Source organism: Physella acuta, unplaced genomic scaffold (assembly GCF_028476545.2).
Source record: "Physella acuta isolate Inbredline_101_S28 unplaced genomic scaffold, ASM2847654v3 ptg001588l, whole genome shotgun sequence".
Lineage (NCBI taxonomy): Eukaryota > Metazoa > Mollusca > Gastropoda > Physidae > Physella > Physella acuta.
In genome coordinates this window covers 83,615-110,587 of record NW_026733102.1, presented here as the reverse complement: position 1 = coordinate 110,587, position 26,973 = coordinate 83,615, and the positions used below count along the sequence as shown (strand labels likewise).

The following is a 26,973-nucleotide window of genomic DNA, read 5'->3' as shown; positions in this document are numbered from 1 at the left end:
ATTCAAACACTCGGTTATCTCAGCTTCTGATTCCATCAAACCCAGACAACACCTGTCGTCTGGTTACCATAGCAACGAAGCTTCTGTACTCTTAATTTTACTATAACAGACTGGCAAAGTCTTTCATTGTTTTAAGCCCGTCTCCTAACTGCGTCTCAATCCCGTACGCCTTCACCAGACCGTGTAAACACCACAGAGGTTCCGTCGTCTGCTGCGATATGTGTGACGAAACATTACCAAACGTCCCGTCGTTTACCCCGCCATCATTGATCCGACCCCGCGCCCTTTTTGACATCAAAGAACCTCGGCCGCAGACGCCGTAAAAAATGTGCTACGGTCTGATTTTTATTCCCCGTGGCTTCTTACGGGCGTTTGCTAGTATCGCTTTTATGCTCGTGCCTTCCTACGGGTATTTGCTAGTACCGCTTTTATTCTCGTGTCTTCATACGGGCGATGCTAGTACCACACAGTCTGGGCTTCCGATGCTCCAGAACTTTATAATCATCGTACTTGCTTTTAAGTCCTTGGTTCCTGAAAATAGTAGCCAGCCGTTTTATTATTATCTGATGCCGGCTTGACGGGTCCCCTAATGTCCAATTACAGTAGGGATCAAAGGTATCCAGATGCACACACGTCAACGATTCCAATTATTGCAGACTTAATATCAGCACCAGTGAAATATTACTTTGTCTTGCGATGTGGACAAAACAGCTTTGAAATAGGACTAGTAAAATACGACTTTTTCTTATCTGGAGAAAACAGCTTTAAAACAGTACTAGAAAAATGTGACTCTTTCTGATGATGCAGTGAAAACAGCCTTACAACAGAACCAGTATAAGATAACTCTTTCTTAATCAATGATGAAAACGGCTTTAAAACAACACCAGTATAAGAAACTCTTTCTTGTAATGTGGTGTGAAGACAGCTTAAAAACAGTATCAGTAAAAAAAAAACTACTTCTTATTGTGATGTAGAGAACATATTTTAACTGTTTCCCGAACGTGTATTTCTAGAATCGTTGAAGTATTTTCGGAATTTTTTTTTTCTTGTTTCGCTACCTTAACCAAACCATCTCGAACCAAGCCCTAACCCAAACTCTGAGCTTTAATCTAATTCTGACTTTGATAGAAGAAATGCGATATGCTTATTTATACATTGTATAATCCTTACTGTCCCAGAGATTTTTTTTATTTTATTACATCACTGTAAGCAAAAGTAAAAAAAAATAACGACCATTATATTGCTATGAAGCACATGCACCATTCACCATTGTGCATGTTTTCATATACACTCGCGTTTCCTATCATGCCACATCTAGACGTTTGTACGGCTAACCCAATAGTACCGTTGTATGAGTTAAAAGTCTACGTGTTTTTTTGTTCTGTTTTATATTATGGATAACTTAAGCTATACTACAACAGTAATCACTTGAGTAATGTAACTTGACAAAGATGTATTCTTAACTCTTAACCATAATCTAACCCTAATTATACCGAGTAACCTGCATGTAGCCCAATTGCTAAATCTTACCCTAACCATGATCTGTGGTATAACCAAACCAACAGTAGTTACGGTATCATCCTAGATACGATATTAAGATATCATATCACTTGCGTTTACCCAACACGGGGGGGGGGGGGGGGGACCTCACGTAAACAATGCTCATATTATATTGTACATCAGATGATCCTTCCTTTGATAACAATACCTGCTTCTATTATATCATGCCCCCCACCCCCCACCCATAACAATCAATTAGCCGAGCAGTACCTCCAAGAGAACCCGTCTTACAGACTTAAGTAATGATATTCAAAGCATGGACAGCACCTACAGGGGGTTAATTAGGTTGATTTAATTAGCGTCGGTGATCTACCGGCCAGTGACGTCATGTGGTTAGGTCTACGGCCACATCAAAGTCCCGTGTCTCGCCGTGAGTATACTGTTCCCAGCAGCCCAGGGTGGGGTGTACTCAACGAGTGTGGGAGAAACAAAAGGCTCTTTCAGTTATGTTGAAGATGGTGTGTGTGTGGGGGGGGGGGAAGGGGGATACTGGGGATGTCTGTAAGCTGATACAATCCGTTTGTTCTCGAAAGTTGTCAAAAACTTCGAATTTTGTTGAATAATTGTACAATTGTTTATGGACTGTCGTTCACCTCCAGTTATTGCATTTACTTGTTGCAAACAATAGTACATAGAGTTACCGCATGATTAATCGATTTACTGCATAGAGTAGTTGATTGAGTTACTGCATAGAGTAGTTGATTGAGTTACTGCTTACTGTGGTGCATAGAATTACTGCATGCAGTAGTATTAGAGTTCCTGCATGCAGCAGTAACTAGAGTTACTGCATGCCTGAATATACTAGTAGTCAGATGGTAGTTTTATGTCTACCACGACTTTGAGAATGCTACATTTTTAATACATTGGCTATACATTGAATTGCCTCATAGACTACCACAATTAAAGCAAGCAGAGGTCGCGTTATTTAATGATCAAATTACATCACGTGTTCCCAATCTCTGGATTGCACCCCCGCATCCCCCAGGTGTGGGTTTTTTTTTTGGGGGGGGGGGGGGGTTGTCGTCGACTTGTAGACTAAACCAGATTAAAATATTATTTTTTTTTACATTGTGGGTCACTTGTCTTATATAAAAAGGGACGGCTACTCGAAAAATGTTGGGAGCCACTATGACAAAATGCCGCCTACGTTACTGATTGTGATTAAATAATTTCTCCGTCGCCGAGCTAAGCCTGCGTCTATACGGTTCAAGTGGTTTCTCTCGTATGATAGTAAATCATATCTACTCAACACGTATTGCATATCAATATCAATATTTTAAAGCTTCTGATACCCCCCCCCCCCACCACCCACTTCATTCATGCCCATCTAAGATCTTTCACAACAAATCCGATCATATTCAATAGAAGTGGGTGAGGCGCCGCGCTCCCTCTTCTGATGTCTTTAATGTTTTGTCTATCCACACCACCTCCTTGATCTAGTCTATCTCGATCATTCAATGATTGTCCACAGTGCAGTCGTCTGCGCCAGACCCGGTCACCCACACAATGTCGTCCCGCCACGGTGACGCTCGCCTAACATCTTCCCTCTGTTTTAGTTTTGCCATCCCACATTTGGTCAAGAATCTCTTTTCACCGCCTCGCCCCGTCCTTCAGTTACATCGGCGGTGTGGATATCTTCAACCCCTCTCGTCTCGCTAGACCAGCCCACTTTTTTTTTTTCTGACCACGCGCCGCGCATTGATTTTTCTCGCTGACCACCCACCTTCCCCCCGCCCGCGCCAGCTGTCGTGTGGGCGGGGCTTAGTATGGTAATTCGACGCTGTGGCCGAGCCGGACAATGGGGGGAATGAATGAAAGGGAAGCGAAGCGTGACGGGGTTGCGTGGGGGGAGTGAAGTCGGACTGTACGCCTTTTGTGTAAGGGGAAAAAAAAAAGATGCGTGCGCATTGCTCCTGCGTATGTTTATAAGCCGTCGCCTACCTTCACTCAAACATTGGGATCAGTTGATACCAAACACGACTAGTCTTCAAATCAGTGTAGGGAACTTCATATCAATTCGGATTTCTAATTTATCAATCTTAGTTGTACATTGCAAGTAACCAGCTGATGTGAATAGTGAACTTTGAAAAAAAAATGATAGACTTGTTTACCTGCTGAAGTATAGATTTTATTCATGAACTATTTATTGGATGTGATCTGGATTCGTCGTTTTCTATAAGTGGATAAAAGACATCGTTGAGTTTGCATGCTAAAATGAATCCGCTCAAACTCAAGTGGTATAAGCAGTCGGCCAAGTTGAGACTGTGCAATGCCTGGATACTGGTCAGATTAGGTCTGCACAAGAAGGTGCCCAGGAGACTACGGGTCAAGATTTTGAAAGCTGCAGGTAGGTTTTGATAACTCGTCCTTTAGCTGGTCAGTGTAGGTGGTATTGTAAAGAGCGGCTGATATTGTAAGGATCGCGGATTCCTTAGTCTAATTTAATCAATGTTTTACATATTCAGTTTTTAAAATATCATTACCGTTATAGGGTACCAGACATCTAGGCTCGTCGTATGGAGCAGGCTTAAAATACGCCTGCTTATACTTTGCATTATTTTGTAAGTGCAGTTTCTTTCAGTGCACCCCCTCCATCTCGGACGAAATATACTTTTTACCTACCACTTATTCATCATCGATTTGCTGTATGCATTTTTGATCCGAGTTACTGCAAGCATTACTTAATTGGGCTACTCTATGCGGTACTTGATTGAGTTACTGAAGACGCACTTGATCGAGTTACTGTTTGTATGCATCAGTACCTAGAGTGCTGGAACTATTTGCACAGAAACAAGCGGATTCATGTTTCCATAAGATTATGAAGGCTTATTCACGTAAATGTTACATGGAGAAAAATCATTAGAGAATGAACAGCAGACTATACGTGGCTTATTTTTATGGTGATGGGGTAGTAAGATATTGTTTGGCTACCACTGATTTCCAATATGCGTTGGGTACCGATTATTGCTGAGTCAGCTTGTATACAGTCCTAACTTAAGTTCTGACCTGTATTTTAAAGCTTCTACCTTCGTGTCCACGCGACCACCGGTCACCCCATACAGAACCCCCCCCCCCCCTTCCATTTCTCTATGACTCTAATAGCGTCACGTTAATGCAGGCCATTATTTTTATTTAATCATCATTAATCCCTCACCCTCGTCCCGACCCTCACTAAATCCCATTACACCTCATCCCATTATCCTCACCATACAATCACCCCCCCTCCCCCATCCTCTCAAAATCTAAACCCTACACCTCTAAATGTCCCACCGCCTCCCCGTCACGATTCATCTTCCTACCTTTTCACCCCCCTAAAGGACCACACCACCTCCCTAAGCTTACCTGTCCCATCCCTCACTCCTCATTTAAGCAGGCCACACCAGGTGTTAATTTTACGACCCCATTACCTGAGCGGTACAGTTACCTAGACTAGTAACTGGGCTCGTTGCTGTCCCTTTTAGAGCAGGGCCGTGGATTTATAGGACCCCCCCAATTGTACGGTAATAAGATCCACCCTCTAAATTTTAGGGTAATGGTTATTTCGGCGCCGTACCTCAACATCTGCCGCTATTAACGCGGAGTTTTCAATGTTGATCTCAGGTGAAATTGATTAGTGGCTGTATTCAGTTCGGGTTTTTAACTGATTGGAAATTACGTGCGTTTATGGCCCGGTAGTTAATCCGTCTCGATTTAGGATTATGTAATAATAGTATGGTAAAGGAGGGGGGATGGACTAATGTGGGGGAAATATAGAAATTTTGAAGCTTGTTTCATAGAGCTTTATACCAAGGGAATTAACTCAGATATTATCTAGATCTTAGTTTGTGTGTGTAGCGCGCCCTTCCTACATCAAATTGTGCAGGTTGGAAGGATTACTGACCATTGTGTTGACCACTAAATCCTCCCCAGCTATGTAGCTATCTCAGAATCAGGTAAAATTCTACTTCAACTGGTTTCTAAACAGAAGACCGCAGGCCTACCCTTCCGTAGAAGCGGTGGTAGTTCAGTTAAGATGGATCGATAATTTATAGATACGCAGTCACTCAACCAATCAAATTCACAAGTGAACTAACTATGCTAATACAGTTATTTTTTTCCTCTCAAATTATCTGTCTGATTCAATTCTGACAATTGTTATTTTTTATAACGTTATCTTTTTTTAAAATTAGTACTTTGTAATTCATAATATTGTTTGTAAATACTCTCCCTTCCTCCCTGTATTTAAACTTTCTGTTTAAGCTGTCTACCCCGTAGACCCCCCACCCCTTCTCTCTTTCCCCACCCATGCTAACAGTCTTTGACTTGTCATAACGGATGTCAAAATTATCCCATTGTACCCGGTGCTTAACATCCTTAATCCGTCCGTAGACTTAGCACTTGTCAACGGGCCGGCCCAACGGCCCAGCGAGCGGTCCGAATACACGTGTCACGGTGGACATTACTCTCGCGCGGTTGACCCTAAATCCGGCCAACTGACCGGCGTGTCCGCCGTTTCACACCTCAGCTAACTTCCAAGATGGGACATAGAAAATAAGGAATCCAGAGTTAAAACGCTTTTTTTGTTGTTGTTGTAAAATTGACAAAATGGTTGATGGGATGGTGCTCGTACTAACAAGGCAACTTGACTTAGCGTGAAGACTTGTCGTAACATGTTGCGCAAAAGTCAAGTTGTTGGTAAACGGAGATTTCCGTTTCACGAGTGTGCAAAATGTCTTTTAAATATTTCGTCTAACGAAATATATTTTGCGTTTTTTTTATAAGGATTTACAATGAAACCGTCTGAACCATCATAGTATTGTAACATCCCCTCACTTACCCTGGATTTATATTTTCCTTCCCCTTTTACTGTAAGAATCGAGTCTATAAAATTTAAACCCCATGCCAAATATCACCACATCATTGACAAAGTTCGACCCCCACCTTTAAATGTTATAAAACATAAAACGCATGAATTCCCCCTGCATAAAAAAAATCCGCATCAATGAAACAGATAAATCATGGTTTTTATGTATAATATTTTAACTTTTAAAATATTAATCCCATTTCTTAACCATTTTTAATATGAACTCTTCTTATCTAACTAATTATTGGTGCATTTCGTCTCGTGTCAGTGACCCCTTTTAAGAACGACAGTACTACGAGGGCATTAATATTTCTGTCTATTCAAAAACTATAATATAAAAAATATAATGTAAAGCATAGTACTCACTCAAAGAGTATCATGATACAGGTCATTAGTTATGAATGCCCCCCTCCCCCCCCCCCCCCGCCTCTCTTGTTAACCATTTCTAACATGCAGTCATCGTATCTAACTTACTATAATTATCTATAATCCCATTTGTCAACCATTTTTAACAGTCTAACTAATTATTGGTGTATTTCGTCTCGTTTCGGCGACCCCTTTTAAGAACGACAGTACTACGAGGGCATTAATATTTCTGTGTATAAAAAAAAACTTGTAACACTATAATGTAAAGAATGGTACTCACTCCAAGAGTATCATGATACAGGTCATTAGTTATGAATGTCGCCCCCTCCCTTCCTCACACAAACACGCGCCACCCCCACCGCGCCCCACCTGCGGTCACCCACGAGTCGGCACGCGCTCTAAGCTGTGTCCCACTCACAACAAACGATAAAAAAAAACAACAACACGGAAGTGATAAGCCCATCAATTATTGACAGCATTTTAACCAAACAGATCATCTTCTGTACATTCACATTGAGTGCGAGCCTTTGATCTTCAGCCCGACTCGACACGTATTGCATTTACGTCGTCTCAACCACCGAGATTCCGTTTAGCGCCCAGCGTGTTTTATTTGCTTAAACTCTTAGATCCGAATATGGTCTTTACATATATCCATGGGAATTTTTTTTTTTCTTTCTCTACAAAGTTTAGCTTAAACCTAGATTGTAGGTCGTTGTTGTGATACTAATAGACAATGCGCCGATTACCTTTCCCACGGTAAGATTTAGGGAGTCTAGCTCCTGGTTCCCCCCCATATTACCCGCGAAAAAATTGTTTTTCATTTCTGCCCGCAAGCGACAACGACAGGGTGTGATTGTTTGATGAGGGTGGCGTGATAGCGTTTGATTGTGACGGCCGTGTTGTTCGCGGTGATCTAAAAACACGCCGGCTCGCGAATGAACGGCCCTATTGTGAGGGAGCGATCAAATATTGTGAGTCTGTCCTCTTTTGGGTTGTGGGCGTAAGGGGAGAAGACTACAGATCGCTCGATTCATCGGGGGGGGGAACGTCACTGCATTGCCTCCCCTAAGTGCAAGACTGGCGTCATTTATTGTTGTAAAATTCATATTTAGTTATTTGTAAACCATAAATTTATTGAAAATCAATTATGCTATTCTTCGTATGAAAATTTATATCCACTTGTTTATGTTTAAGAACATATTAACCACAATTTATTCCATTAAGCTTAGGTTTTTGTTTTAGGGTCATCCATAAATGACGTCACGCTTTTTTGGACGATTTTTACCTCCCCCCTCCCCTCCGTCACACGTCGTCACAAAAAGCCAGACCCCCCCTAAATGACGTCACACCTCAGCCTACAACCCCCTCAAAATTGCTGTTGAATTTTTCTTAAAACATCGATATTTTTCCAAAATCTTGTCAGAACTCTGTCAACATAGAATATTTTGATCAATTCCTATTACAATTTATTAAAACCTTTTTCTAAAACGCGAAATAACGGCTAAAACTCGTTTTCAAACATTTCTTTTTATAGTACAAAAGTGTGACGTCACACCATCTAAACCCCTCCCCCTCATCACACACCGTCACAAAATTACGGACCCCTCCCATCTACGAGTGTGACGTCATGTATGGACGACCCCTTTATACATTTTACATACATTTTAAAAAAAAATAATTATACGGAGTTTTTCCACAAAATAATCATCTAACAGACTAACATAAATTACATTAAACAAATGTTACAGTTGCTGAATTTATTTTGTAAATATCGTGAAAATTTCCTTATGATATGGTTAAAAAACAATTAAAGACACTTTACAATTTCGTATAAGGTGAATGAATGCTTTCATATTTTTAAAGACAGAAGGATTAAACGAGTTACATTTGTTTGTTATCTAGATTGGCTGGAGGCCACCCTAGAGTTGATGGCGACAAACGTAAGCGAACAGAATGTTGCTGTTGTGGAAACTGCATGCAAAACTTACCAAGATCTTCAAGAAGAAATGGTACGTAATTTAATTTTTTAAGGTTTATTTATTTTTATGCAAAGGGAAACAATCGAAGAAATGTTACATGTTACATATAAAAAGAGTTATCCCCTTTTAATTCTTGACTTGCCAAATTTTACTTCTGTTTTGATTTGCTTCCCCTTATTTAAAAAAAAAGTTGATGTAACGGTTGTTTTGTTTTAAAAGCTAGTGAAGGTTTTTAGATCTGGGACTTCTTCCTGTTAAACTGTTTTTAGCTGTCAAGCCAGTTCACCTGTTTTAAAATAAAAATGTGTCTTTTTAGTTCTTTTAAAAAAATCAAGCAAAGAACCAGACGAACAAATAAATAGGTTTGTTAATCTAGAAAGATTTAAGTTGTTTAGATAAATATAAAATGATAGATTAGATTCTAATTATTTACTAATATTTACCGAATTTTAAAAATGAAATTGAAATTAAATTTAAAAGTGAAGAATTACCACATAGAATCTAGATCGTCTAGATCTAGTCTACATAGTTATTACATAGCCACATAGAAATAGTAGTTATAATTTTTATAGATCTAGATCTAGATGCCTACATGATCTAAATTCCCCCAATTAAATATATACTATATACCAGAAGCTGACTAAAACCTTTTTTATTCAAAAGTCTAGTCTTGGATCTCATCTAGAATCTAGATGTAGCTCCAGATTAGTTAATAGTTAATAGTACTTGGTAGATACTATAACTATAGTCTTACATTAAATATTATATTAATATTATTAATTAATATTACTTGGTTGTTAGAATATATGTAATAAATGTGTAGTGTATAGAATTCTAGAAACTAGATCTATTAGAGATTACATTGGAACGCATTTAGATTAACATCAGTAGATGGAAATATCACTTCAATAAGTATTTTTGTTACTGCGCCTTATGTATTAATTATAATTATTTAATATTTTATTTTGTGTGTATTAGTATACATACTTATGCCGCCTTATGATGATTAATACTAATACACACAAAATAAAATATTAAATAATTATAATTAATACATAAGGCGCAGTAACAAAAATATTTATTGAAGTGATATTTCCATGATGAAATGGTGTTTGTAAAATAGAAAAAAAAATTACTCAATGTTCATTTGCTTTAGTCACAGTAACAGTTAAACCTATGTTAAAAAATGATACATAATTTTTTTAAAATGAAAAAATTAAGTGAAACTGACACTTCTGTTTTATTGGAGGATGGCTAAGATAAAAATAAATAAATGAATTAGTTAGGCCCTATAAATATTAGTTCAAAATTCCATCTTTTTTTATAAAAAAAATTATCAAAATCATTACATGTATCCTACATAATTATATTCCAAGTCACAATGTGAGTATGCATTGCAATGGGCCTTCAGTTCTAAGAAGGTCTTACACATGTTGTCTTATCTGTATAGTTTAACAAAATTATGAGACATTACATTATGGACTTGGTAACATAGACTAGCTTTAGTTCCAAAACTAATTCTAGAAGTTTTTTTAATTAGCACTTATTTTGGGAATCAGGAACAATAACTTCTCACACTTTCCTATTTATAGTCTGTCCATTGTGGAGCCTATGTTTACACTTTCCATACTTGTAAATGCAGTTATGTTTAGATCTGCCTTTTCTAGATAGGAACACTTCAGTGGAGTAGGGAGAATGTTAATAACAGTTAATAAAAATATGGACACTTATAAAACTACAAAGCTATTTATAACATAGGCCTACATATTTTTTTATGTTAAAAAAAAAGATTGAATTGATAAACAGTTGTACAGCTAAATGTGAATTTAATCAAATTTTATACAGACTTTACCTTCAGATACATTCTTAACCAGCTAACCTGTACATAAAAATATGGACACTTATAAAACTACAAAGTCATTTATAAAATAGGCCTACATATTTTTTTATGTTAAAAAAAAGATTGAATTGATGAACAGTTGTACAGCTAAATGTGAATTTAATCAAATTTTATACAGACTTTACCTTATGATACATTCTTAACCAGCTTACCTGTACTTAGGTGGGCTACAGATAAAAGATAAAATCTGGCATTTTTTAATAACTTATAGATCTAGTACAACTTTTAGTCTTATTTTTTAAAAAAAATAGATAACTTGCTTAGGGGCATTAAGTGAATTTCAATGGTGGTTATATTTTATAATCAACTCATCTAAGAAGTCGGTTTTAGTGGTATATGGCTTGATCTTATAATATCATTAACGATTCTTTAGCACAGGTAGCCCTAACCTCGCCCAAAAATAAAAGGGGAAGTAATCGCCCTTGTCGGATCATACAGAAAACTGTTGCTGTCAGATTTTCTTGAATAATCTCCCCTGGTTCAAAGTGAGTGTCCCTTTCTGTAACATAATATCCATGTCCACTTCAGCCGTGTCCTTTCTTCTTTGTGGCCTCAGATTGTCATCTGTCTGACCTTTCGCCCCCCCCCCCCCCCCCCCCCCGCCCCACCTCCCCATCCTCTCGCTCAGACACTAAGTAGCTTCATAGTTGAAACAAAGGTTGTCCTTCTTTTTGAAAAAGTTGACCAACATTTTCAATATATATTTCCTAAAGGAAGTAATGAAAAACTCTTTTCTCCTCACTAATGAAAAACTTTCTTTAAATAGACTACAGGCCTGCTATCTTTTATAAAATATTTTTTTCCCAGTTGTCATTCCCACATTTCGTGTTTTGAAAAGAACAGGTTTATTAAAATTTATAATCACATTTTTTTCCTTTAATATCATTGAATATCATTGATTAGACTACTTTATGATTAATCTGTATTGATTTAATTGATTGCTGAAACGAAAAAATTGAATGAATTACTTCATTGTTGATTAATAAATGACTCAATTAGGTCTTATTTATTAGTATTCCACATAAAGGGAAATAATTCTAAATCCTGGCTCAACCTTTTTTAAACAAAAATGAAATGGTCAGTTATCGTCCTTGATTTTTACCTGCGAGCGGGAGATGTAAATCAGCTTAAAACATTTGCACTAATTAGTGTTTTAAATCAGAATAGTTTTCACATTTGTACCCCATCCCCTCTCATTATTCATTCATCTGGACTATGGTCAGCTGTATGTTACTAAATTAACTGAACGAACTTTACCCCAATCAGTCATTAACTGTTCAAGATAGAAGCTAAGATACCGATGGCAACTTGAATCAGACTTTGTTTTAGTTTTGTCTTGCTTAAATTGGTACTAAGTTGATTTAGGTGATATTTCCTTATTTTTAAACCTGATTAATAATGTAGACCTAATAATAGTAAAAGATCGATTGATAAATATGTTGATACACAATGCAGTTAAAATACTTGTGTTGTATTTTCTTCCTCCTGAACATTATACTGGTTTTATAAATATTTAATTTATAAAAAATTTAATATGTAGACCTAATATAGATATGCTTTATAAGTAGTGCGACTAGTTTCTTGTTGCTATGTACAACTATATATAGACGTTGTTGCGCCTCTTCCGGTTGGAAACGATAGCCAATCAGGTGTTCGCTGCTTGTGTAACATTTCGTGGTCAGCTCTACGTCTGCTGGCTTTGGCAACTTGGTAATGGTCTAATGAAATTGGCCTGGGTCGAGTGGGGGGGGGGGGGGCAATCTTGGCGTGGCGGGGCCTGTCGAAGTGTCACTGTCTTGATAACACAGTGGGGGGAGGGAGGGGGGGGGGTGTTCGATGCTGAAGGTGGAGGGTGTAGGGGAGGTTGCGGTGGGGTTAATAAAGACGGGGTCAGCGTGCTCTCATCCGCCGTGTTGTTCTTGTTGCGTGTATCGGATGGTCAGCGCGTTTCATTAGTTACATACAAAGCCAGGGCTGGGTCTGCTCGAGTGTTGGGTGTGTGTTGTAAACAAGGAGACTTTACTTTCTAGCTGGATCTAGTGCATTGGATTTTTTTTTACTTCAGTGATTTTGTGATTTGTTTAACTATTTTTAAATTCTGTTGTTGTATATTCTTTAAACAAGAAAGAAACGTTTCTTTATTTGGACTTAGTAGTTTCGATTTGGATCGATTTTTCATTGATCTGAGTGATAGTTGTTAAAATGTGTCAGTAAACAATGGCATTAACCGTTATAGGTAAGTCAGTAAATGTGTGTGGCTATCTATACTTACACGTAAGATTGTTACATGATGGTTAGTCAACTAAAATAAATGCATCTTTTGTTACATACTACATACACATCGTTCATACACACTACATATCGTCGTATACATTACAACCGATTCCAATGGAATCTTTTGTTACATACAGCACAAATACAACTGATTCAAACGGAATTTTTTTTTTAACTACACATACATTTATCACTACAACTCAGGGGTCGGCAACCTGCGGCTCGCGAGCCGCATGCGGCTCTTTTGATGTCGAGATGCGGCTCTTCAGCTCCTTACACAAACATTAATAATTGTTTTTTTCTTATTTTCAAAACTCATAAAAATATTGTTCTGCGACACTCGTTAAAGAACGATAAAATAATAAACAATAAACACTCGCTATTCTATTGGAATATTTATGTACTTCAAGTATTTCAATGTACTTCTCATTAGCTTGTATATCCCAAATTGAAACATTCAACTTCATGGTGAAAATAACAAAGAAACTAAACAAGCTAAATGTAAAACTACATGGAAAGGAAAACCCAGCCTATGTCTTGGTTGGAGAAAATGATTGTTTCGAAAAAAAATCACTTAATTTTGTTGAAGACACAGAGAGAGGTAAATTACTTTATTTCGAAAAGTCTAAAAAAAAATATCATGATAAAACCAATGCTACTGTTAACATGAATTACTTCAGCATTACTATAAACAAAATGAAGGATGGGTTCAATGAGACATTTGAGCAATTCAAAAGAAATGCAAGCACTCTGACGTTCATAGTAGATTCTCTCAATACAAAAACAAATAAGATTAACTTTGAGCTAGTTGGAATTGATGCTAGTTCGCTTCAAATTCAATTGCTAGATTTGAAAACCAAACATTTGTGGAGCGGTAAGTTCACAGATCTCAAGAGCAAGTTAGATGATTTGGAGGTCCAGTAAAACATGCACGTTTCACTGTACAACTGGACAGCTCTAAAAGCAATGCCGCGAGATGAGGCCCTACTATGTGACGCATGGAATAGTCTTGCAGAAGGCAAGGTGAAGAATTTGCCATTTGGAGTGCTGACGATCTTCGGGTCAACATATTAATGCGAGCAAGCGTTTTCTTGCATGAATATAATACAAAGTATAAAAGCCAACTAACAAATACAAATCTAGAAAACAAGTTATGAGCCAGGTTTAAACTAACTGTCAAATGCATGCAAGGCTAAACTGTTGTAAATAGTATTCAATAATGAAATTTATATAGATCTACTTTGATTACTGATTTTATTATTTATAAATATTATTTCATATTTAAAGCTATATATATATATATATATATATATATATATATATATATATATATATATATATATATATATATATATATATATATAAACCTAATCAAGTATCATAATATTGAAATAAAAGTGTTAGTGGCTCTTTAAAAACTGGGATATTTTGTAAATTATAACTCTTGGCTCTTCCGTCCCAAAAGGTTGCCGACCCCTGCTACAACTGATTAGAACTGAATAATTTGTTACATACAACACAAATACAACGGTTTCAAACTTAATCTTTTGTTACTACACATCCAACTACTTTATACAACTGATTCGAACTGAATAATTTGTTACATACACATACAACATAGCTAGTGTGTATCAGGTTCTATGTGCTAGACTTCAGAGTCTCTGTTGTTACTGTTTCGTAGTAGGGAGTCTTCTTATTTAAAACCCAGGCTGTGGTCCCATTTCTAATAGTAAGTTCTGTATATGATATTTAAATCTAGTATATTAACCCAATATGTTCAATGTAAACTGAACTAATGAATGTTCATATTTTTTAAAATCTATATTTACCAACCAATAGTTATAGGAAGTGTCTATTCCCCATAGTTATAGTAGAAGTTAAAATAGTGTGTATATTGCGTGATGTGCTTCAGTATAGGCTGAAATAGTTGTAAAACTACACAATCACGTTTTTACATATTAAGAGTGACATTCTACTTGGTTTTTATGTGCATAGTGTTCGTATGTGTGAATATATGTATCATTTAATACACGTACACAACTGTACACTATGCTGATAATGCAGTTGAATGATATGATTGCATTGTGTGATTAGTACGCGTTAATTAATGCTAAAACTAAGGCAATAAATATGAGTACATATGGCTACACGTCAAATGTAATTAATCTCTTGATATTAATTATTATCCACTAATTAGATCCAGGTGTAGCCCCGTCCCTTGAGTAAAACCAACCCTCATGAATTCAGGGGAAATAACTCAGTCAGTAACCCGATACCACCGGGCCCAATATGTTGGCACGCGACGTCCAATAGCCTGCCCATCTTGCAGTCACTTTTACACTGGTCATAAACTTAGCCGTTGGTCATCCCAGCACTTGAAGCTGGTGACACTTTGACATATTGACTGTCGGGGGTTACCTCACAATGGATCAGCTCGCTGGCCGGACGGCCCGGCTGGGATTAAGATTTTTATTGCCGTACACCCCGTCTGTATTGAGTTTTTGGCCGGGACCCGCGAATCCCAGTGGTGAGGCTTGAATTCAACAATTTACTTTTCACCCCCAGCTGTTGACGGGGGTTGAGATCCACGTTATGTTTTTTATATGTCTAACCCAGGTGTGGGAACATTCGTACATGGCCTAGGGGGGGGGGGGGGAGGGGTAGCAGATGGCAGTGGTCAACGTTAGCTGTGTCTTCTAGACACCACTTTGACACGTACTGAATCGGACTTGTTCCATTTTATAAATATTAGATACCAAATTATTCTATTTTAAATGTAGTAAAGTAGTATTTTAATTTTAAGTACAATGTTTAATTAATATAGCTCTTCCATTTTCTGATCCTACACACACTTATACCCACATCTAATTAAACGTTACGATGTGTTTCGAATCAGATCCTAGTTTTATATATATATATATATATATATATATATATATATATATATATATATATATATATATATATATATATATATATATTGCTGTAAAGTCTTACTTAAACGAGTTCTCTTGATTAAAATGGCTCAATAAAAATAATTTTCCCCCATCCTCAATGTAACCCTATCCCACTAATTAAGCTAACGACACTAATTATACGGTTCACTGAATCCCGAGTCAGCTCACAATGAACTTGTCTTGTTCCACGTCGCTCTCGCGACAACTCACTCGAAGCGTGTCCAAATCGATACGGGGGTTTGTTTTCTGGGTCAAGCGGAAATACGTGGGTCCATTGTCTGGTCGGTGGCAGCCACTCTTTCTTTCCCCATTCCCCTTTTTTTTTTAAATTTTTTTTGGTACTCATCCAATCATCATATAAACCAAATCAAACACATTAATTTAAAGCTTATCGGATTAGATACATTTAATAAATCTTTCCTTCAATCTTATTTTAGTCAGTTAAATTCCACAATCGCTGGGACGTTTAAAAAGATTAATGTATTTTAAAAAGTTTAAAGTATGCGCGCGTTAAAAATTGTACTGTAGCCAAAAAGAACGCTGGAGGGACCAACTAGTCGACTGTGGGACCCCCGATAAAAACGTTTCTCTCCCTTTAACCACAGGGATTTGTTTCCCTGCACGCCGCGGTGTAAATTGTCTCCCCTGGTGAGCGGGTTCACCGTCTCGGTGACCAAGACACCGGCACCCCCAGAGTTACGCCCTGTTGGGGGGCGCCGTATGAAACTTTTTTTTTCACCCTCGCATCTGAACCTGGACTGGGTTACACAAGGTTCCTATTGGTGCCTGCAGGTAATTAAGTCACCGGTCCCCCCCCCTCCCTCCCCGTGACACCGAGCTCATTAATAGGTGTAATAAATGTCAGGGCGTGGGAGGTGTGTGTGAGAACCCGCACACTCTTTATGCTTGAGAAATCTGGCCAGAAAACCTTATTGTAACGTCTCCTCATTGGGGCTCGCTTTGTGTTTCTGTGTAGGAGCGTATGGATTCATTGAGCCGCGACTTGAAAGTCAGTCAGGCGGAAACTTTTAATTAATACGGCATCATTAGTAGAAACGCCCATCCTTTTTACTGAAAAATATCATGGCGATATTTAAATTAATACATCATTAGTCAAAACATATCCTTCTGTTAAAAAGCATCTTATAAATATTTTAAATAAAAAATATATAGGCTACCCTTTTGTTAAAACATCTTTTAAATATTTAAAATAAATAATTAATGACATTAATTTTAAATTAATACGGCATCATTAGTCGAAAAGTCAATCCATTTGTTAAAAACACCATGCATTTTTGTAAATTTTTTGTAAATTAATTAATTTTACATTAATCTTTTGATCCGTTTCTTCCAGACTCGGGGGGGGGGTATGTTTTGTATATAAATGCCATTTCGGTAGGGGGGGGGCGGACGAAGAGATGCCTGGTAGAAACTGTTTTTATTATTACGGAGCCTAATTTATCGATAACGGTAATCCAACATCTAAGGGCTGTTTGGGTTTGCTGTTCCCGGCACCCTGATCCAATGTTAGCACAAGATCAACACAAATATTGTGTGGGTTAAACCTTTCGGGAGATACAACGTCACGTGTGTTTGCTTGTTGATGATTGCATGGTTAACGATATGTTGATGCATCGGACTATGGTCAGTCAACACCAGCATTTCTCGAGTTAAAAAGAGTTGTCTAACTTTTTGATTAGCTCCCTTTTAATAAAAAAAAATATTTTCTTCTATTTTAAATTTGTAATTTTTTAAAATTAATTTAAGTCATTAATTTGATAATAATTGACTGACGCCATTTTTGTCGTTATAATTTGTCGACTTTTTAAAATTGCTCATAATTAAAAGATAACCATCCGCTGTTGTACACGACATAAAATCTTTATCTAGTTCAACCAAACATTCTCTCCCCTGGACAATCCATCTGTATTTTATGGTTGCTCGCGTTAGCCAGATATGGCTTGTCTCGAAGGGGGTATGAGTTCTCCCCCCCCCCCCCTTCTCCCCCCACTTTACACTCACACCGTCGTTGCTTATCTCTCCCGTCAAATCGGTGCTTTAACTCGCGCTGATGAGGGGCGATAACGCCGTAGACGACAAAGACTTGTGTAGTCTGGAACTCACGCCTCCCCCCCCCCCCCACCTGTATCACAACAAGACGAGCATTGTTTTCTCTAGAACCACTGCTCACTCAATGCTCCCATCCCTCTCTGCCATTCGGGCCCGTCTTTAGATGTGTTTGTGTACGGTCTTGGAGCATTGGTTTCGTGTAAACGATCGGGTGGTGGAGGGGGGGGGGGGGTGTTTGTTTATGTTGTTGAGTATTGCTGGAGTGGGCTATATCCATTACACTTACAGCCGCCTCGTCTTACACTCGTCACGCGCCGCGGTAACCTAACGCGGTGGCTCTTCCGGGCGTCACGTGAGTGTAACAAATCGGCTCAGCTCACGTGCGATGGTGGAAGGGGGGGGGGGGAGAGACTAAGACTAATTAACTAATGACTCATTCCCATACATGTACTGATACATTCCCACAACATATTTTAAAAGTATTTTATTTTTTTTATTCCAAATAAAATCTAAAGTCACTAAAGTTAGCAAGCAAACGATTATTCAGTCATGAACACCCTCACTTTTTATAGTTTTGAATTCCCCCCCCCCCTCTCTCGTTACGGGATTGAACCACCTCCCATAAGTTTAAAAAAAATCCCACCCAATACGGTTTTTGAACCACCACCCATGATACTATTTTGAACCCCCCCCCCCCACTAACATGGTTTTGAACCCCCACTCCATAAGGTTTCGAACCACCACCCTTGATAGGGATTTGAACCCTTGCAAGTTCAAAACTAATCGCATGAAGTTGTTGAGCGCCCTCGCGCGGAAGCGAGACGTTCCCCGTGTTGTGGGTTCGGCGACTATCAACAACCTCCCACGTGACTTTCAAGAAATAAATTTGAGCACCCACTATCTTCAAGTGTTTACGGGGGCGTCCGTCCCCACGTTTGGTTAGTGGACAATCCCAAGTGCTCCTCTGGCCAGCGCCTACACCTTCGGGGCGAAACTCGGACAAAAGATATCCAAACACCTTGTATGAAAAGACGTTTGGAGGGCTACCTCTTGAGCGTCCGCGCTGAGGTCCACTTGTACGTGCGTTGAACCGGTTGACCGGAGTATTGACGGGTCTTATCCAATCAATTCGAAGCGACGCCGGTTAAATTTTTTTTTCTTCAACGCTAACTGGATTTGAAGATTTCCGGTAACGTAATCTGCTTGTACCTGTGTGCCGGCTTAGTGTGCCGGTCTGAGCCGTGTACCGGTTTAGTGTGCTGGTCAGTCGTGTATTCGTGTAGATGTGCTTCGGAAATTAACAAACTCCAATACTCTTCATGCTAAATTTGCTTTATCTACGCTTACATATTAGTTCACATTACTTGATTTTTTGAATTTTCTCACATGCCAACTTTGTCGAATACGAATATATGCGAAAGTTATAACCACATAGATTTATATATTAAATGCATATACTAAATACAGGTATTTGGAGGGTTTTTTGTGTGAAATAATAAGGCAAATGTTATCGGCGCTAATCCTAGTGTGACAGTATTAGCCGCTTGATCTTATTTGAGGTCAACAAAGTCAACCAACATGTTGATGTGAGCTTGTTTGTTGTGAGGGGTGGTGTTTGTTGTTGGGGGTACTGTGGTCGTTGTTGTGAGCGGTTGTGTTTGTTGTTGGGGGTACTGTGGTCGTTCTGTGTTCGTTGGAAGAAGAGGGGAACGTTACGTGTCCGTGTTGGCTAGCCGTGGGCCGTCAGCCGTGACGGAAGATTTTTTTTCTCCTCCCCTCCGATTGTATTCCCAGGCACGTTGTAGACAGATGATGCGTCCTTGAACTTGAGCGCAAGAAGTCAAGTACAGGCACGTGCGGGGCGCGAGTTCAAGGACAAACTTTTGATAAGAAAGTGTGAGTAGGTGGAAGGGGGGGGGGCTACTAAAATTGTCACAGTCTTTTAAATCTGTGGTATAAAAAAAATATCATGTACAAAGATCTTGAGGAATGTTCTTTGTTATGTGAATGGTATACTTGTGGTGATCCACGTTAGCGGTCTACTGCTCTAACTTGACCATCCATCTATCGACTGGTCAAACCTACTGGTTCTAATCAACATATCATTACGGGGGGGGGGGGGGGGGGGAAGGGCTCAGTTGTCAGATCGTGTAGCGAGAGTACAGTGTATTGACTGAAGTTTCGTGCTGGTTGATTTAGTTTTGCTGTGTTTTCAATTAATACATTGCCGCGGAAGATTCAACATTAAAATTAATTTAAAATAACGTTACATAAATAGTATTTTCTAAATATAGATTTAAATGATTTATTTCATATAAAAATTTAATTTTTTTTGTCAAGTTACTCGGTATTTTTTAAAAATACACTTGGTCATTTTACACAGATAATTGTCCGAGGACATTTTGCAACCGGATCTCTGGTGTTGGTTTAATTGTCCACACCCCACACCTTGACCCTATTGTAAACAACATAAAAAAAAGTCTGAGACCCCCTCCCCTCCTCCTGTCGTTATTCGGAACCCGTGCCGCCATCTTCAGAGAACGAAGCGCGATAACCGAAGCAAAAGATAAGATCTGCGCTTTCATTCCATTTCTTTAGGCGGCCTTAGGGGAGTCATCGTTATCTCCGTGGCCGACCCGGGGGTGTCCGGCAGATGACCACGTTAGTCTCACCTCTCGGCGGCTAGCGGGACTAACATCTTTCACACATTGTCTCGTTGGGAGAGGGGTGTTGCATCTAGTTGGGAGGGGGGGGGGGGGGGTGGGGGCGTCGCATCTAGGCATGGGGACGGGGTTGTAGTCTAGAAACAAGCTACTTCTTATAATTATTTCAACTACATTTTTACTTATAATTTAGTCATCTTAATGCCTTAGCGACCCCTACCCACCCCCTTCTCTAGCAAATATTCACTCACTAACACAAACACCCCCTCACGCAAGTAAATGTTTCTTTCTCATCGATTGATTCTTAACCACCATAAGTTTTTTAATAGACTTATGGTCGTCAAAACTTCGTTAAAACTGAGGAATAGTACACTGCTTTATACAGGTGGGTGGGGGCACTGTATATTTGTATACCCATATTGTCATTGATACGCCCATGTCTTTAAACCAGCGGCGTCCACCAAAATGTTTCAGATCTTAAGTCATGTTATTTCTTCATTTACGTATTTACTGATTATTCTGAAAATAGTCATGTCGTCTACTTGATATCACTTGATATTTCTACTCTGGTAATTATACAAAGTTCAACAAAGCACTCTTCAAATTGTCCAGGAAAGGTCAGTCTTAGTCTGTCCCCCCCTCCCTCCTCCTCACCCCTCCCCCTCCGGTGTTTTTACACCCGCGGGCTTAACAAAGAACAACTGTCGCAGTGTCTTAGATACGTGGCCTGCTTTCTATAACTCACGGGGCCATTCAAATGTCACTCACTCGCCACTAGCGCCAGTGGACGGGACTTCAAACGCGCGCGGTCGGCCAGCGCTCACGGCCCGACGGATGGCCTAGTTGTTGGGGTCAGTGCGCTACACACACTCACACAGACGCACACACACTCAGTGGTTGTTAGCCATAGTGGATGTGTTTTTTTTTCCTTCTTTGTTAAGTGGAGTTAAAATGTAACGATTGTGTTGTGGATGTACACAAACACAGACAAGAACGTGTTCGTATTGTTGATGTGTTGTGAACGTGTAATGGATGTAAGTAGTTCTCACCTGGTGACCTGTGCTAGAGCACGGTGACACTACACACCCCAGGGATTTTAGAGGCGGGACACTTTTAACCGCAGCTGTCGTTTTTAGGGTTTTAACGTTTTTTAGAGTTTAGTTTTAAGTCGTTTAGTTTTGTCTTGTAATCAATGAAGCCTATGTTCTACCATGTTTGTTTACAATGTTGTTCTGTTGGAGGATTGGATGATTTATACAGGGATGTAAGTAGATTATGGTCATAGTAACACTAGTAACACTAACATAAAGTAAAGTTTCCCTTTCAAACCTGACGGTCTATGGGGCAAGTGAAGTTCACTTGTTTCTGTGACCTCGGCATATGTAACATAGCTGTTTATATAATGCTGGCCTTTTTTTTTAAAACTCGGTTTTGGATGTTCTAATGTCTTGTCTATACCACACAGTCATGTTGTATCTGTGTGTACAATACAAGAGATACTGAACTGATGTAAACATTGCGATTATTTATTCTAAACAAAAATAACAGCCATCATTTACTATAGTTGCTTCAACTAGTCTTTGTTTTGTTTATGTTTACATTTATACATTGTCACTGGTAGTCTACATCATCCATAGATATTTTTCTAAATTTCTATTTTCTTGTATTTGCAGGCAGTTCTACAAACAAGTGGCAAGAACTTCAAAGAGACAGTGGAGAACATTAAGGGCAGATTTCTGGAGCTGCTGAATGCATGTGGCATCAAGGATGCAGACATCCCGCTGTTTGATGAGCCCAGTTCTATTCATTCCAAGCATCAAACTCTGATCACCAGCTTTGGAATCATGTCCAAGAGCCCCTCACACATTACACCACAGAGAATCAGCAGACATGCACGCCGCGACCCCTCCGTCTACGCCGACATGCTCATCGAGCAGCTTCTGGCTCAGGCAAACTCGCTCACAGATTCCGACAACTCCCCGCCCAGCATTGACGTCACCTCCATCCACGAGGTGTCTTATATGGGATCTGAAGTGCGTGACCACCGCGTCGCCACGGATGACTCGTACATTCCTCTGGCACCCATCCAGCTCAGTTTCACTAACACTTCCGTGTCCCTGTCCCCTTATGTCCCACCTGACCAGCTCTCGCCCGCCCCCACACACCAGATTCCAGACTCACAAGGCGGCTACAAGACCAGCCACCTCCACATTCCATCAAGCACGGGTAGACAAACACCCTACTGCACGACAACAGACAGCGGCCTCACAGGCTCGGAGCACTCGCCGCAAGCATCGCACATCAGAAAAGACTCAGCACCAGCTCTACCAAGTCAAAACAGGTCATCTATCACGCCAGAGCTCCCCACATCCGAATCATCCGATTCTTTGGACATTAAATTTGCCTCGCTGTTTGACAGAATGGACAGTTCAGAGGTCATGCGAGCATGTCGTACACAGAACTTTGCTTCTCCTGTACTCACTCAGAGAGTATACACCAGACAAGCTCTTGGTTCCAGCACAATTGGATCCCCAGCGTTTCCAACACCATCCTCAGCTAGCAACATCAGGCCGAAACCTTCTCCATACCACGACCCCCTCGTGGTGGCACTACCACCCCAGACACCACCCCGACCAGCCAAGCACTACCTTGACAGACACAACTACAACACGGACAACTACAAACCTCACCTCATGGATAAAAACACCAGTGTTGAGTCGGATACAGAATCCGCAAGACCACCCATACCTCCAAGGAGGCCTTTAACAGATTCAAAGATTGGACGCCTTTTTCTTCAATCAGAATCTAGAGAGCTCGGAACAATGTGGGCGTCATCTGAATCCAAATTGGAAGCATCTACTGAAAGAACATTAAGATATGTTGATTCAGTTCATAGTTCTATACAAAGTGAACACAGCGTTCATCAAGTCAGTTACCAAAGAACACTTTATGAACAAAGCCCTTCTGAATCTGTTTCAAGAAGTGCATCCAAACGAAGAAAAGGAAATGACAGAACATCCCTGCCCATGACACCCAGCACCTCCTACCAACCATTCCCCACCAAATCCGCCAGACAAAGGCTGTCTTTTACCCCTGATTCCAGCCCCACCCGCTCTACCCCTAGCCATTACTCCCCCCTCTCCCCCTCCAAGAGCTCCACCAGCTACAGGATGAGGAGAAAGAAGCGCCAGTCCCCAGCCATGCGCAAGCTGATGCAGGATAAAGAAAACAACAGCTTGTCCCCCGTTGTTGTCAGCTCACCCAGAAGGAAACCATTTTCTGACTTTTATAACATCAAGCTGAACTACTCCGACACGACCTCTTCCAACAGCCTGAACACATCCTACCCCAAGTCCAGTGAGACCTCACCCGAGCTTAGCCTACCCAGCCGGGAGGAAGAACTACGTGATCGTGACGCCTACTATTGTGATTTTACTTTAGACAGACAGCATAAGATTGACACCTGTAGCACCAAACCATCCAGGTCTCAAAGCTCAGCTGACGACTCCCCCTACACAATGGAAGACCCAGGCACCGGAATGTTGCTAGTCAGAACAGTCGAAGGTGCCGAGAGCTCCCCAACTAACTTTGTCTTCAGACCCCCGCCTTCTGATCTCAGGGCCCCACGAGCTGTCGCCCGCACCAAAAAACGCGCCAGCCCACTCAAATCTTCAACCCAACCAGCCACTCACCGTCGGCCTTTCTATCCCAGTGAAAACGTAGTCTCAAGCTCGTCAAGGTCACGGTCATCTTCAAGCAATCCCAGCTCTCGTCCATCATCCAAGCACACATCCAGGAAATCCATCAGCAGCCATGGAAGCAAAAGTCACCCTATTGCGTCGTCTACTTTAATTCTAGAACCAGACTCAACCAGCCCGGAGTCTGGGAGTGTTTACACCTGGTCCATTGATGAGGAATCAAGTCCATGTAACTTAGAGAAATCTTACATCCGCAGCACAACTGTCAAGAAAAGGCCAACATCAAAAACACATAAACATCAGTTTGTTCAGGAGAGAGCCAAAAACTTAAACCCAAATGACACTCTAGAGATCAGTGCTATGGTGTCACATATAGAAATCGCCAATCGCACAAGTTGTCTTGTAGGTCAAAACATCAACAGCATGATCGAAGACAGCACTCTTGGCGCCTTCAGCAACAGATCAGACTCACAATCTTCTATCCCGAGAACCAGCACCAAAAGTTCATTGGCTGAAAAATTCATAGTGGCCGGAGCTTGTTCATTCCTGAAGACCCTGAATACGCAGGTGAGCGAGGTCTACTCCAGCCAATCATCCAAGGTCTCTACAGCATCTGCTATGTTTAATCAGGCTAAAGGTTCCATCGTCTGCTCCTCCAACGAGGCAAGCGAAGTTCCAGAATCCTCCGGTACAGTTTATTCCAAATTAATATCCGCATCCGAGCCCAACCTGAGACTACACTGCCAGTCGGAGGTCGAGGCCACGCACTCTTTGGTCCCGTCTGACACTGACACAACGCCAGAGATCATCTCAGTCTTGGACGACAGGCCCCACATTCCTGGTAAATCCAGCACCAGTGGAAGCAGTTCCTGCACCGCAGCTCGGTGCCGGCCTCGAGTCATCCACCAGTCCCCAGCCAAACTATCTCAGGCCACGGGTGACAGTATTCCTGCAAACAGTGTGGAGGGTGAAGGTCAGTCCCACGTCAACCAAGATCTACTGGACTCCATTCTAACCGACAGCCCAAAGAGCGTTGACTCCAGTGGTATATTCGTCCCTTACAACTCCTACAACTCCCCTGTTGAAAGCGTGGGCACCCACAATGGCTACTCCAGCACTGTCAGCAGTTGTGTGTCTTCAGATACCAACTACTGCACAAACCAACGCGGGTATGTTGCACCACCCCCTACCCCGCCTCACGCCAGGCTAGAATTATCTCGACACACCCCTAATAACACTGCATCACAAACAATCACAGCTGCGGCCCAGGCGGCAAGCCCTGCTGTAGAACCAGAATTCAAGCGGCCGTTCACTCCAGCACCACATGTCAATCTGGCATTACGTCCATCCATGCGCGGCCTTCACACCCTGCGACCAGCCACGCGGAACCAGGGCGTGACGACACTGGCAGCCCAGCAGACGCCAGAGAAACCTTTGTCTGTGAGAAGTGACCCTCTAGCAGCCAGGTCACTGTTTGCGGTGCCGCCCAGTGTTGTGACAGGGCCACCAAAGATCAAGGACAAAAAGTCACTGGTGCGCAAACTGAAAAAATTCAGCAGCAATTTTTACAAGAAAACAGAAAAGATCCAGACACTAGCCAACTTGTGATAAACTCTTTTTAAGCCACCTGAACTGTACCTTGTTTTATCCAACTTTTTATGTGAACAAAGACTCAATTTTAACTTGTATAAATCAACATCAATTTTAACAAGCTCATTTTACACATGAAATGGTCCATTTCTTAAATAATCAAATGTTTTATAAATTTGTTTTTCATTATTTTATTGCTATCTTAAATCACACCTTGGGCTTTCTTAAGGTTGCAGTGTTTGTAAACAATGTATTAATTCATACACTGATAGAATATATATCAAACTCCGCAATGTCTTTGAAAAATGATCTTAAAGCCAAAGACTGGCTCTGTTTTGTTTTTGTTAACTATTCCCGTATAACAATCTTTCCCTAACAAGTTGTCAAGCACAACACAATTCTGTGATTTTAGGATTTAAGTGTATCATAGTTTTAATTTATAATTTTATTTATTTATTATGTAAATATTTGTATGTACTTGCGTATGAAAGACAGCGAGTGGGGAAGTTTTAATTACGTAATCCTGGTGATTTGTTATGGCTTTAATTGCCCCAAATTTCTGTTTGTTCAGAAATTTCTTCTTTCTTCCCTTTGTAACATTATCTATCTTAACTTCACACTTTCCCTCCATTGCCTTGCTTAACATATTTTTTCCTCATCACTTTACTCGTCTTTACATTGCTTTCTTTTTTCCATTCTCATTTCATCACTTCACTTAAATGTATTTATATGTAAATATGTTCCATTTCTCTGTATTTTATTACTGTAAAAACAATTTTTTAAAGTTTTGACACAAAATAATTCCAGTACCTTGTTGTTATACCATGAAATTTTCCAGAAAGTATGCATACCGGTATTGTTTTTGTTTTGGCAGTTATCCATAAATCATGTTAAGGATCAGCAATATACAATTTAATGTATAGCTGTTGATGAAATTAAGCTTCAACATTTTCTGTTACAAATTTTGCCATGCAACAAGTTATCTTGGTATCGCAGATAACTGACATGCCAAGTTAAAATTTGTAATAAACTATTTTTCCCATACACTTTGTTTTATATTCTTACTGACTTTC

At 40.1% G+C, this 26,973-nt stretch overlaps 1 protein-coding gene across 3 annotated transcripts; it reads left to right on the top strand.

Annotated features, from left to right (window-relative positions):
* Positions 1–8,691: 8,691 nt before the first annotated feature.
* LOC131929063 (serine/arginine repetitive matrix protein 2) lies at positions 8,692–26,935 on the top strand. Of its 3 annotated transcripts, none has more exons than XM_059285253.1 (2): positions 8,692–8,778; positions 22,286–26,935. In XM_059285253.1, the coding sequence occupies exons 1-2, from the start codon at positions 8,698–8,700 to the stop codon at positions 25,916–25,918; spliced, it is 3,714 nt and encodes a 1,237-aa protein (XP_059141236.1). In that variant the 5' UTR covers positions 8,692–8,697; the 3' UTR covers positions 25,919–26,935. The 3 variants fall into 3 exon arrangements, with proteins under 3 accessions (XP_059141236.1, XP_059141240.1, XP_059141237.1); XM_059285257.1 differs by lacking the exon at positions 8,692–8,778 and adding an exon at positions 9,025–9,110; XM_059285254.1 differs by lacking the exon at positions 8,692–8,778 and adding an exon at positions 21,772–21,876.
* Positions 26,936–26,973: the final 38 nt, after the last annotated feature.